Source organism: Branchiostoma lanceolatum, chromosome 17 (genome assembly GCF_035083965.1).
Source record: "Branchiostoma lanceolatum isolate klBraLanc5 chromosome 17, klBraLanc5.hap2, whole genome shotgun sequence".
In the NCBI taxonomy this organism is placed as follows: Eukaryota; Metazoa; Chordata; class Leptocardii; order Amphioxiformes; family Branchiostomatidae; genus Branchiostoma; species Branchiostoma lanceolatum.
Window position 1 is genome coordinate 10097897 of NC_089738.1, and position 12658 is coordinate 10110554.

General features: G+C 42.5%; 1 protein-coding gene across 4 annotated transcripts; it reads right to left on the minus strand.

Annotated features, from left to right (window-relative positions):
* Positions 1-105: 105 nt before the first annotated feature.
* On the minus strand, positions 106-11862 carry LOC136423114 (bcl-2-related ovarian killer protein homolog A-like). 4 transcript variants are annotated; one of them, XM_066411141.1, is made up of 6 exons: positions 11709-11862; positions 10174-10440; positions 4620-4765; positions 4095-4220; positions 702-893; positions 106-350 (listed from the first exon to the last, which is right to left on the minus strand). In XM_066411141.1, exons 2-6 carry the CDS (start codon positions 10418-10420, stop codon positions 237-239), a joined length of 825 nt encoding a protein of 274 aa, XP_066267238.1. In that variant the 5' UTR covers positions 10421-10440; positions 11709-11862; the 3' UTR covers positions 106-236. The 4 variants fall into 4 exon arrangements, with proteins under 4 accessions (XP_066267238.1, XP_066267239.1, XP_066267240.1 ...); XM_066411142.1 differs by lacking the exon at positions 11709-11862 and adding an exon at positions 10747-10763; XM_066411143.1 differs by lacking the exons at positions 10174-10440; positions 11709-11862 and adding an exon at positions 5495-5733.
* Between the last annotated feature and the right edge of the window lie 796 nt (positions 11863-12658).

Sequence of the window (12658 nt, forward strand, 5' to 3'; positions counted from 1 at the left end):
ATTGTCAGATATAATAAGATAAATAAGAAATTGCAATTATATATAACCAACACAGTTGGGAAATATACTGCCTTTCAATACCATTCCAGAAAATTTTCAAATGAAACGGTAGAGCCCTTGTCATAAGGCCTTTATCCAATGGACGTTATGTATAAGGACAGCTCTTTGGCTTTAGGCTCTATTCTATAAATTCTAATTGCTATGGGTCATGGCCATGTTGGCCACGCCCACGTCGGTCAAAGGTCAATGACGAAGAATGTTGCGGCTAGACCAATGGCTGCTCCGATCCCGCTGATCGCCCAGAACATGTTCGTTCTCCCGTCTCCACGGAAGTGTTTCACTAGACCGTACTGCAATACAAAAGAGATAAACAGCGAAGTTTAAAAACGCGTATTTTAGATTTAAAAAAGACACAGAATTCTTCAAACATACATGATATCGATACTTGAATGTTATCATTCTTCCGAGCTTTTCCAAAAGGGCTATCCAAAATACCGGTACACACACACACACACACACACACACACACACACACACACACACACACGCACGCACGCACGCACGCACGCACGCAGGCACGCACGCAGGCACACGCACGCACGCACGCGCACACACACACACACACACACACACACACACACACACACACACACACACACACACACACGAAAAAAAATAGAATAAAACTAAAAGATGATCACCCATCCTCCTTCCTGCACGAGCCACGAGGACAGTTTCCTGTCGGTGAAGTCCACCACGATGTCCACCAGCCGGCGTGTGAACATGGGATGTCCCTGGTGAACACAGTCCACGGCAAAGGCACCCGCCACCGCAAACATCGCCACAACCCGCGCCCACGTGATCCCCGTACTGAACAGTTCGTTAGCAACCGTCTGGAACAAAAATAAGTCCAACATCATTTCTTTATTTCTCCTCTTTCTCTCTCTCTCTTCTTTTTCCTTTCCCTCACTCCCTTTTTACCTCCGTGAAACGGGGGTATAATTATAGTGACTTGTTGTGTGTTTGTGACGGTCGTGTCTGTTCGACGATATATTATGACTTGAGAATCCCTGGATTCTCTCCATATTTGGTATGTGGGTAGCTAAGTCTAAGTGAGTCCTCGGAATAATTAGATTTAAGTGACGTGTTATGGCACTGCAGCGGAACGTCCGGTTGATATCTTGTGTTCTGCACATGCTATATATATATATGACCATGGTTTTTGAGCGATAGCTAGGTCTTGCTCTGCCTCTGTCTCTTTCCTCTGTTTTACCTTCAATCCTTTCTCTTCTCCTTTTTGGGTTCTTTCGTTATGTTTCTATGTTTCTCTACCGTCAAAATTCACGGTGTACCATTTAATCGATTCTAGTTCACAAGACAAATGTAGGTTAGTTCTGTGTCCGCTACCATTGGAGTAAATATCTACGTATACGGAATGCAGTCTTCCCCTTGGCTGTTAAAATAATACAACGCTTACTAGACTGGAGTGGTAATTAAAACTTTGTGAAAAGACGTTGACCTCTTGCCTTATTATTATCAACTTCCAACATTTTTTTTTAGTCGAGAGAGAGACAGAGAGAGAGGGGGGAGAGAAAGAAAGTGAATTCGAAATCAGATCTCAGAACCATTGACTTTCCTCCTCCAGCATCTAAGTGGGTTTAACAACTGTCTGGATCTTAACGCTGCTACTTGATCTCCATTAAGTTGGAGACGGTACATCTGGCGCAGACCTCTTGGCTGACCCTTAACGAGACTGAAGGGTTCGGAAAAACCTGACTAATGGTAACCAGATACTTCTCATTATCTGAGAGGATCTCTGCCGACCACTTGGACTTCAGCCAAAACGATGTTCAACTCCTCTGGCAGATTCACTACTTTATATGTATTTTGGAAAAGAAGAAAGAAAGAAAGGAAAGAAAGTAATAATAATTCATTTGCATTTTAAAAAACAACAACAAAAAAACAGGGCAGTCTTTAAATACTTGTGCAGAATATATGATAGGACCATCAGCCAGTATGAGCACATTGTGAACAAAAATATTGATGATATTTGGTAACGTTATTGGCACATGACCATGCCGGTCGAGTCAGACCTATACACTGCACGCATATAAGGCCTAGGAAAAATGTTGTGTTTCCGGTTACCCGACCGACCCGAGCAAAGACCTGTCGACACCTTTTTTGTTGGCTGCTGGCAAGGGAAAATCTTGATCAAACTTTCTGTATTCCACACTCTTTTAACAGATGAGGGCTTTGAACATTTGATGTAAGAATATATCAATGTGTATAATCATTTCACTTCTTTGTTCAGTTTATTGATACTGATGCATTCCAGTTTTACATTCATTTTCTAACATGTATTTGAATCAATCTGACCGACATGTAAACATGTAAAAAAAAAATGAAAAAGGGAATCCTACCTACCGACCCTATTGTTTTCAGGACCGTAACCGGAAACACAACATTTCTTTCCCTGGGCCTGATGTCATAATCGCGTGACTGTAGTTTCATACGCTGGCAACTTCTGGTTTAACCATCCAACATGGCGGACTACACTAAGGTCATAGTCACGTGAGTGTAGGTTTAACCATCCAAGATGGTGGAAAACACTTACGTCTAATCACGTGAGTTCAGGTTAAACCATCCAAGATGGCGGACAACACGTCATAGTCACGTGAGTGTAGGTTCAACTATCCAACATTGCGGACAGCACTCACGTGATACGCGCCGTTTTGAGTATCAAGACAAGGTCACGGAAAAAGTTAGTAGGGCAGTCAAAATAGGTCAGATCAAGCATACAAATGTGACTCTGATACCGTGACAAGTTCACCAATCTCCTACAGTGCTTCAGAGGAATCAGACTTTTGTGAGAAACGAGATTTTTCGAGTCAAACTTGACCTATTTTTCGCTGGTTTCGCCATTGTTTCAACCCCAAATACGCACTTAATGGGGGTTTCGCGGCACCCGTTATAGGGTTACGGGACCACTGTCTTATCCGATATATACAAATATAATACTTAAAAAGCTTCAAATGTCTTCAGATTAATTGAGCAACATTCTCACAAGGGGGCAGCTGTAGATATACGGAGAGTGCTGTAGATATATGAAGGAAAAACCTGTAGATTTGGGGAGAAGACTGGAGAATGAAAGAGACGCATGGAGAAAGCTGGAAACAGATGGAGAAAGCTGGAGAATGACGGACAAAGCTGTAGAATTTGGGATAATACTGGAGGATGCATGATAGAGAACCATGGAGAAAGCTGAAGAATGAAGGATAAACCTGTAGTTTTGGGGAGAATACTGGAGAATGATAGATGGAACCATGGAGAAGGTAGGAGTGAAGGAAAAACCTGTAGATTTTAGGAAAATCGCAGAGCTAGAGAATGATAGAGACTGGAGACAGGCGGAGAGAGCTTTTTCTTCATTCTGCAGCGTTCTCCGTCTGTCTCAAGCTTTCTCCATGATTCTCCCGAAATCTACAGGTCTTTCCTTCATTCTGCAGCTTTCTCCCTCTGTCTCCAGCTTATTCCTCCATTCTGCAGCACTCTCCCTATATATATAGCTGCCCCCTTCTGAGAATGTTGCTCAATAAATGTGCAGCTTTTCAAGTAGTTATATTTGCATATATCGGATAAGACAGCGATCCCGTAACCGGGTGCCGCGAAACCCCCATTTCAGGGGTGCGTATTTGGGGTTGAAAACTATGGCAAAACCATAGAAAATCCGGTGGAAAATTGGTCAACTTTGACTCGAAAAATCTCATTTCTTACAAATGTCTGATTCCTCCGATGCACTGTAGAAGATTAGTCAACTCGTCACGATAACGGAGACACCTTTATATGCTTGATCTGACCTATTTTGAATGCACTATTGATTTTTTTCCGTGACCATGTCTTGATACTCAAAACGGCGCGTATCACACGTCATAGTCACGTGAATGCAAACAATGAATTCTCAGTCACTGATGACCGATGAAAGAGAGTAGATGCTGTTTGGAACGACTGACTGTTTAGAGAATTTATGCAGTTGATTGAGTTATATTGTGTTTCATATTCTGTCCAATGGTCGATAAGAACAGTTTGTCAATTGATACCTCAAAACTGGTCTCGAGGATGGACTCGGACGACAGTGTGATGTTGATCTGTCTGGACACGTCCCGGTACAGGTGTGGGTACATCCTCTCTAGCTCCCCTCCCATCTTCTGAAGCTGGGACGACACCTGTTGACAAATAGATGAATCAGTAAATAAAACAAATCACTTGGGAAAAAGGACCACGCCTTGGAGTCCACCTAGATGGAATACAAGAGCTACACAGCAGCTACAACCTTTAAATAAAATTTGAATTTATCTGAAGGTCACATTTGCATTCAAAGTATAAGTTACATTCCGCACATTATGTAGAAAACAATTTGAAAATTTAGAAAGTAACTTACATATGTTAGGATGATATTGTTGTTGAATACTTTGAAGAATTGAAAATATCGCCCTAGTGTGTTTCTATATCATACAAATGTGGATTCTGTAGCCTTTCTTCGTTTTGTAATGTGATGCCTATCGTAAAATATTACCAAAACTGTCTTTGTTCTCCAAGAAATGATATCATAATATTTTTCTGACCTCAGTTGGTCTTCGTTTGGCATCGGGAAGTCTACCGCGGGTCAGGTTAGATTTCTTCAGGCGACCGTTGATGTAGTCCCGTATGAGCTGCCTGGACTCGTCGATAACGGACTTTTCTGTGGGTGCTGCCTGGGACCATAGCGAAGCTGTGAGACACACAAAATATAAACGTGTTAAGAAATGAAAGGAAATATTGTCCAGTTCTAGATCTTGGAAGGCGTGTTCAAATCTAATGGAGTGTCTGCTTTTCCTTTACGCCGGGAAGGCTCCAGAATTATTGTTTCAACACCCTGACAAGTGTTTATTAAACATCCCGCCCACCCACATACACATGTATCATGGTCCGCCCCTTAGGGGAGTAGAGGGGAAACGTTTCATCCACCCTGCATGTATAACGAACCGCCCCTATGCCTTTCTGTGCCACTTGTTCCGTACAACACTTGAGACTCGCCCACCTGACACAAACCGGGGCGTGTTTTCAATATACAGAGGTGGGTCACCAAACTGGTAGCCACACAACTATATTAGAAACAGCTTTTCTTGAGCATTAGCAGCCTTAACTCCAGGGCAATGCACCTAGAAACCCGGGACAGTTCATTGACCGAAGCATGAAACAGGATATTGGCATGCCAGCTATGTTAGTTTAGTACAAACATGTCTTCGTTGTGAACTTACCCCGGCGTAATCTGCGACGTGTACGTAACATGGCGTCCGAACGGATATCCACTTAAAGAACTATTTACACACACCAAATTATCATCCCTGATATCTTCACATACACATAACACAACGGGCTGCAAGTGGCTGACGACGGGAATCGAACCATGAACCGAGGGGGGTTTGAAGAGGAGTCACACGTATACACACCCACCTACCCCATGATGTGAAGACTTGACTTGCAACTGAGCTTCGTTTCCTACGACGTGGCATTATTATAATAACTCAGGTCACTGCACACGCTAACTGTTCCCTCCCCCCCGGCTAGCGGCACAGACAACGCCCGGCAGGTAACCAGGGAACATCGCCGGAGTCCTGGGCCTCCTCACTGACTTAAGCAGGTGTTGTAGTGCATGGCCTCTTTGTTAGCGCTATGTTTTCTCGGATAACTTGAGACCAAACCACTTCAAACAAAGGAGGTTGCGACCGAGTTATTTAGACATTTAGAAGGTGTCACTCATTCTACATTCTTTCTTTTATGTATAAAGGCTTACGCTGTCTTTCTCGTAGTGGCGAAACAATCTTTAGATTACAAGGAGTTTGGTGGGCGGTCTTAAAGGCACGTTTTTTCATAGACAACACCCCTGCCATGTCATCAGCATCTTATGCTTGACAAATAAAGACAACAATAAGAAAGGTCCTCATGATTAGAAGGTGTTTGGAGTTTGTTTACTCAGCAAACATTTGAGGCAAATTGGCGAAGAAGGCACTGAGAATACACCTTATGTTAACACGTCAAACATAGGGCAACTGGCACGTCAGCAGTTGTGGGTGGTTTGGTCGTATACAAAGTCGTATTCTTCTGGGACCCTTCAAGTGCTATCCCGCCGGAGTGAGAAACTACAGCCGACGACTTGTTATGTCAACCTACTTAGCTCCTCTTGGAATGTACCATCTGTAAAATGCGCAAGGGGGGACCTGAACGAATAAAAGTTCAGTTTAATCCACAGTAATCCAACAGGGCAGGTCTATTGGTTTGATTTATTCATTTCGCTATCAAAAAGTACAGCCAGGGCTACCCAACTAGCAAATCTATCACTGTGTGTATTGGGGATGTGAGGGGCAAGACATTAGCGTATAAGGTAAAGGTAAAACGGTCGACTTTAGGACGAAGATGCATTTAGCATGACGTTTTTTCGTTACCTAGTAGTGCAATACGACTTCGCTACAACTCGCGTATTTTAGCCAACACACCGGGTCACCCCTACTCTTCTCGATAAGTGTGTTGGGTTCTTTTACGTGCAGAGATTTGACGCTTGAGGCTTATGGCTATGCCTGAAGCTCCCTCATACACGGACCACCGGCTTTACGTCACCATCCGAAATGACGAATATGCAATCCCTTACAACAGGTCCGAGCTGGGGCCGACCATAGGATCAAACTCACTAATCTAAAAAAAGGAGGAGACGAAATGTAGGACAACAATTAAAAAATAACAAATTGTACCAACCGCTGAACTGAAGAGACATTGCGCTGGTAATTTCTTACCCCCTCCCCCACTGTCATTCTTGGCTCGTCCCTTAACTACATTGTATTTGAACAAGTTCACGGGTGGACACTTCTGTCAGGTTATTGAACTAAGATTGCATAACATGATTAACTGGTAACTAGGTAAGATTAACAAGGGATAGTGTTGTTGTTGGGCAACTGGCGATGCCATAATTAGCTTTGTAAGAGTACCGCTCGTTATAGTATCCCATGATATGAATCATATGCATTTTTTTTACAAAGAAAGCAGCTATAGGGGCATTCATGTACTTCTGTAATTGGACATACAGTGATCACATGGATGAGGTTAATGTAAAGCTTGTATATTGAACCCGCGGTAGTTTCATACCACCCCAAGAGTAACGATATTTCAACATAGATTTACTTTGTAGTTGCGCTAGCGGACACAAGATCAAGAGGTTCCGGGTTCGATTCCTGGCATTCCTGATGAGGAGACGTTGTGTCTTTGGGAAAGAAACTTTCCACGACTTTCCTCACTCCACCCAGGTGTAAAAATGGAACCTGACTTCGGTTTGGGATGTAAAAGGCGGTGACAGGAGATGGTTGGGCTCTGCCTTCCAATACCGTGCCCTAGACACATTGGATAACAACACGCTGTCCCTAAAAGGCTATGAGACTACCTTTACCTTACTATATAGATAACCAACAAGGACTTTTCCTTGACTTCCCACCAACAAAACCGTCAAACGTTATTTCGAGTGGACTCCGTGATACTAGTACATTAGGCTCACAGTAACATTCAAAATGGTTTCAAACAAGGATGTTCTATCGATAGAACCTCCTTGCTTCAATGCAGATGGTCACATATATTTCTGGCATATATTTGAGCCTACAATGCCACGAGACCCAATAGCAGAGGTCGGCTTACCGTAAATGAAATACCATCATCAGAAGTGTGTTCAGACCAATCAATTTAATTTGATTAGCCGTAATATATATACGGTACAATACGTCACAAGATATTCGATTACGTAAACGCTTGCAACTCTGTACAAGCCAAACGCTTTTCCTACGTGATTTGTCGATTGCACTATGTATTTGCATAACCTATGCATTCACTGCTTCCAGATTTAACCATCCAACATGGCGGACAATACTTACGCAATAGTCACGTGACTACAAACACATACTAGATTTACAATGCACGCTGTTTTGTACGTTTAACTTTACTCCTTTTAGTACAATTATTAAGCGACTGATACAACAACAAAATAATTCCACCTATATAGCATATTTTACTCTATCCCACATTCAGGAAAAATATTGGTAACGTTTTATATTTACATATGCGCTCAATGCAGGAAGCCCTGTGGTAGTAGCTGGCCTAATTTCTGGTAAGCTGAGAATTGATTCTTCAATCAACCATGGAAAATAACCTGAAGGTTTCAATCTTAAAAGCACCATATTTCATCATCTTTTTTCCAATGGCCAATGTTTACCTAGAATGGCCAAAACAATTTGAGTAACGAACGAAAAATCAAAATCTATAACGTTACATAAATATAAGTTCTTGACATGTGCTCTGTTCATTATTGTATATATACATGTAAGGACGTATGAAAACAAACCTCCATGGCGGGGTTATAACACGGTGTGAAATGTAGAGATATGCTCCAGTCCAAAACGTGCCGTGGCACACAATGAAATGTGACTGTTACCGAAACGTGGTGGCACACTATGGAATAGCACGTTCTGAAAATAAACGACAACGCTCAAATCTCAAAACTGAAACAAATGGCGGGAAATGGGAGACGTACCTTCGGGGGAGTCAGACGATAAAACCTTAGCCGAGTCACGATTGGGTTTTCCCGCCAACCCCGACGAACGTGTTTGCTTCATCTCAAATCCCGAAGAAGGTTTTCTTCTCAGTTTTTCTAACAGATGTCTTCCACTCATTTTCCACTCAAAATGGCTATGTAGTATTCAGTATAGCTGCCGGGACACTTGTATTCACTTGAGGGTAGATCAAATACCCTGGCTAAATAATAGGGTCCAAATCACGACCCAATACCCTCAGCGAAGGACGATTACCGTTACCCCTAATCAAATTAAAACCCCATTAGTACGTCGTGGTGTCACACGATATACTGATACGAGTACTAGTGTAGTATCACTTCAATGCCACTCGTACGGCTACACGAGATATGACGGCAATACTATATCAATATTCAATATCTCTTCAGAACGCAGACAATTAGGGAATAGCATATGACCCTTGTGTGAATTTTCAAGATAGGACTAGGCGTGACTTTTGAACCTATGTACTGGTGTTAGATTGCTCTCGAGTGGCTAGAGTGGTAAGGTTTGGACCGCACTTTATTCAAATATCCCTATGAGTGCCCCCCCCCCCCCATATTGCACTACAAAAGTAGCCAGCGCTTCGTAGGCAGTGCATTTGGCTACCTTGTACAACAATCAGATATCAACAAGCGTTGATTATAAGTCCATAAGTTGCAGTAAGCCCTTAATAATCTATAAGTAATGAATGAAGTGTTAAATCCGTTTAAAAAGGTGCGATAACTGATGTAGAAAATTCGAATATATTTTCCCGTAGCGACTTGTAATGTATCTGCGTTACAGTCCAAATCCGCAAGAGGGCAACACATTCCAGCAGGCTGTACTGCATGCCGTGTGCATTCAAATGCCCTTAGGCTTTTCTGCACCAGTTACAAGTTGTCGTCTTCCTTTTATCATTGAACACACAAGCTGTTGTCGGCATTGTTAGCATATCTAAAAATAGATAAAACTTTGCCAATAGACAACCTTCACCCACATGTGCACTATTGTGCGAGAGGGTGTGGTCGCCACGTATACTTCAATTTCTAGCGAGTAAATTATTGGAGAAATCGACCGAAAATTGTAGGGTTTAAATCCACTCAGATATTGGGTTACAATGGATAAAGGACATCAAAGTTTAGTGATGCATTGTTGGGACCGATCTTACACGACACGGTAGACTGGCATGTATTTGTAGTGTAGTTGAGTCATGCTAGACCAAATAATGCATGGTTTATAAATTATCAAGGAGCTAGTTCTGTCTTTAAACTTGGTAGGAACTTTAAGATTTAGGATTCGTTAAAATTTCGGAGAAGTTAGAATTGTAGAAAGGGGTTACGTTGAGTGAAGATTAAAATTCTTAGTGATAACAAACAATTTTGGTAGAAAAGTTTCGAGGTACATTCATGATACACTGGTGAATATTGTACGGTTTCTTGGTCTTATATTTCGGCTAGGGTAAGCATTTAAGCTGTTACAAAACAATACGCCCCCAATAGCTAGGAAAAGCATACACACAAGTTCTAGAAGTAGATTTTGTAAGATGATTTACCTTTAAGAGTTTCAGGCACGTCCAGCACGTATTGTCGTAAATCCAGTACCGAGTCCTTGGCACTCCTCAAGCAGGCCTTGACGCTGAACTCCCGCAGGAATTTCCGCACACGTGCCGATACACCTCTGCCCTCCTCCCCGCTGGAGTCGATAGTCTCTAATTCTTCCCCGTCAGAATCATGCTCGTGTTCCTCGTCTAGGGAAGGCAGAGGTTGATCCACACCGCCTTCCCCTCCCACCAGATCCATCGTACAGTCCTCACGTACTTCTGGAACAAGAGTTGCTTGTGAGAAATACTCCCCCGTCGCCTGCTATCTTAGAATCCAGCCAGTACAACATTCCTCTCTCTGATATGCCCTTCCTCTAGCCATATATAGTTGTCGGCGTTTTTACGCGTTGTTCTGTCTATACTTGACAGCGGCTCTTTTGACCTAAGCTGTAAAACTACAATATGAACGGTTTGGCTGAGGGCCCATTTACTTAAGTGTAGAGGTAGTAAAAGATAGTCGAAGTATATGCTAGGCGCGCTGCGCCCACTGAAGGTATTGAGTCCAATTAACGACATGTACTCAACAGTTGTCGTCCATGTGGGGCTCGTATCAGAGTTGGTTATCTCGGCAAACAGAAGTTGCTATGTGTGTAAAACGTCAGGGGGTAAAGGTCGAGTGCTACCTTGGTAACATAACAGTCTACCGTGGTTTGGCCGGGCTCTCTTCGAGGCAGAAGGGGCTTTCCACCGCCGGGGTAATCTCTGGCACCCGGTACGGTCATTAGTCGTCCGCAAAAGATAACCCAAGCGGCAGAGAGCTTCGTCAGCCCCGAAGAAAGCTTAGCCTATCCACGATAGACACGGATGCCAGTATACTACCTAGGTAGCTCAGAGGTCACGAACTTTGGTCAATGGACTTTTTTACGGCCACAAAGAATCTCAAACCTCAGTGACTTATTTTTCTCAAAGAGCATACATGTATTTAGCTACTTTGAGATCGTGACTTTTAAACCACAATCCTCAGTGTACGACGACTTTCGGTACGTCTTGAATATTTCATGGCGCGCTAATATATACTAGTAAGCTACTGTGCTGCAACGTGGCTTCCGTGAGTAGAGGTGGAACGTTTCAGATCATGAAAAACGACAACATCGGAAGCAATTTCACCCTTTTCTACCAAAAAAGCACATAAACAAAATACATGTTTCGACAGGCAGATACAGACGATATAGCGATATGGCATTATCTATATTTTCTATTGTCGCTGTCGTAGTCAACACAGACCGAAAACTATGGGTGCGGCTTCAGTTATAGAAAAACACAACATGATGATGGTATGCCTATACAGCGAGCCAGAAAGATACAACATTTCAAATGTTTGGAAATTACAAGCCAAGAAATAGGGTTTGTGTTTTGGGCTAGATGTTCTATTACATAGGGCACAACAGGTGTAATAATTCAATGTAAATCGATTATAAGTCAGAAACGTAAACATGTTAACATTCTAAAGACCACAAAGACCAAAGATTCAGAAATGCTGGACTTACCGGTACATGTAGTAGGAAGAATTAACGACAGTACTCTCAACAGGTGTGTTCGCGAAACACCTGTTCACTCTAAGTGTTGCCCTCCCTCTTATTGCGTGTCAGCGGAACTTATAAAAATCAAGCAAATCTCGTATCCTCTGGAACGCACGCATTTAGACACGCGACATACGGGTCATGTAGATGTTATGTTTACCGACTGTCACTGTTTCAATTTTTCAAACTCTTGTTTGGGGGCAACTGTCAATATTAGTCCCATGCGGGGGTGTGGGGTGTGGGAGGGGTAAGTTACAGGGATTCCCCTTATGATAAACGTCTCGTACTATTTCATGATATCGCCTTAAACCTGAAGGTATATATTGAGCATAGACTGCATTTTCAAAGCATTTCAAACATAGAAAAGCTAGTACGAAACGTTAAAAACATTTGTATTCAATCATTTGGTTCCTATCCAACATATCCCCCCAAACTAATACCCATATAAGCTTTTTGACCGGCCAAAACCATGAAATTTGTAATTTTCAACGCCGTTTAACGTAAAAACGTTTTTAAGTTAAAAAGGCATTTTTGGGGGGTCTCAACATAAAGTTACACGTTTAGTGGCTTCCAAAGTATAGCATTTTGTAACTCAGTTGAAATAACAAACGATTGTTGAAAACTTCCGTCAAGACCATACCACACAAAATTTTTGCTGAGAAAAGTTCCAAACATTTTGCACGATCCCGGCTTGTATTCTCCAAAATAACGTATACCGACACATTGTGTACGTATCCGTGTGTAGGGTGGCCATACCTACCAGCTGTCACTAGAAAAGGTACATGGCCCAAACAATAGACGATGTGTGGATATTAGTTTGATGTGTTTTCGTTAGAACGTAAATTGGCCGGAAGGCATTTGAGGGCTGAGTCAACATGCTAGTCGCTCTTTAACCGTGAGAGATTTCAGCTTTGGTA

Coding starts and splice junctions, on each gene's coding strand:
- LOC136423114 (XM_066411141.1), bottom strand. CDS start 10,420: ATGGATCTGGTGGGAGGGGAAGGCGGTGTGGATCAACCTCTGCCTTCC. Junction 4,766..10,173: donor CGTGCCTGAAACTCTTAAAG/GTAAATCATCTT, acceptor TGTGTCTCACAG/CTTCGCTATGGTCCCAGGCA. Junction 894..4,094: donor TCCTCGAGACCAGTTTTGAG/GTATCAATTGAC, acceptor TTTTTGTTCCAG/ACGGTTGCTAACGAACTGTT.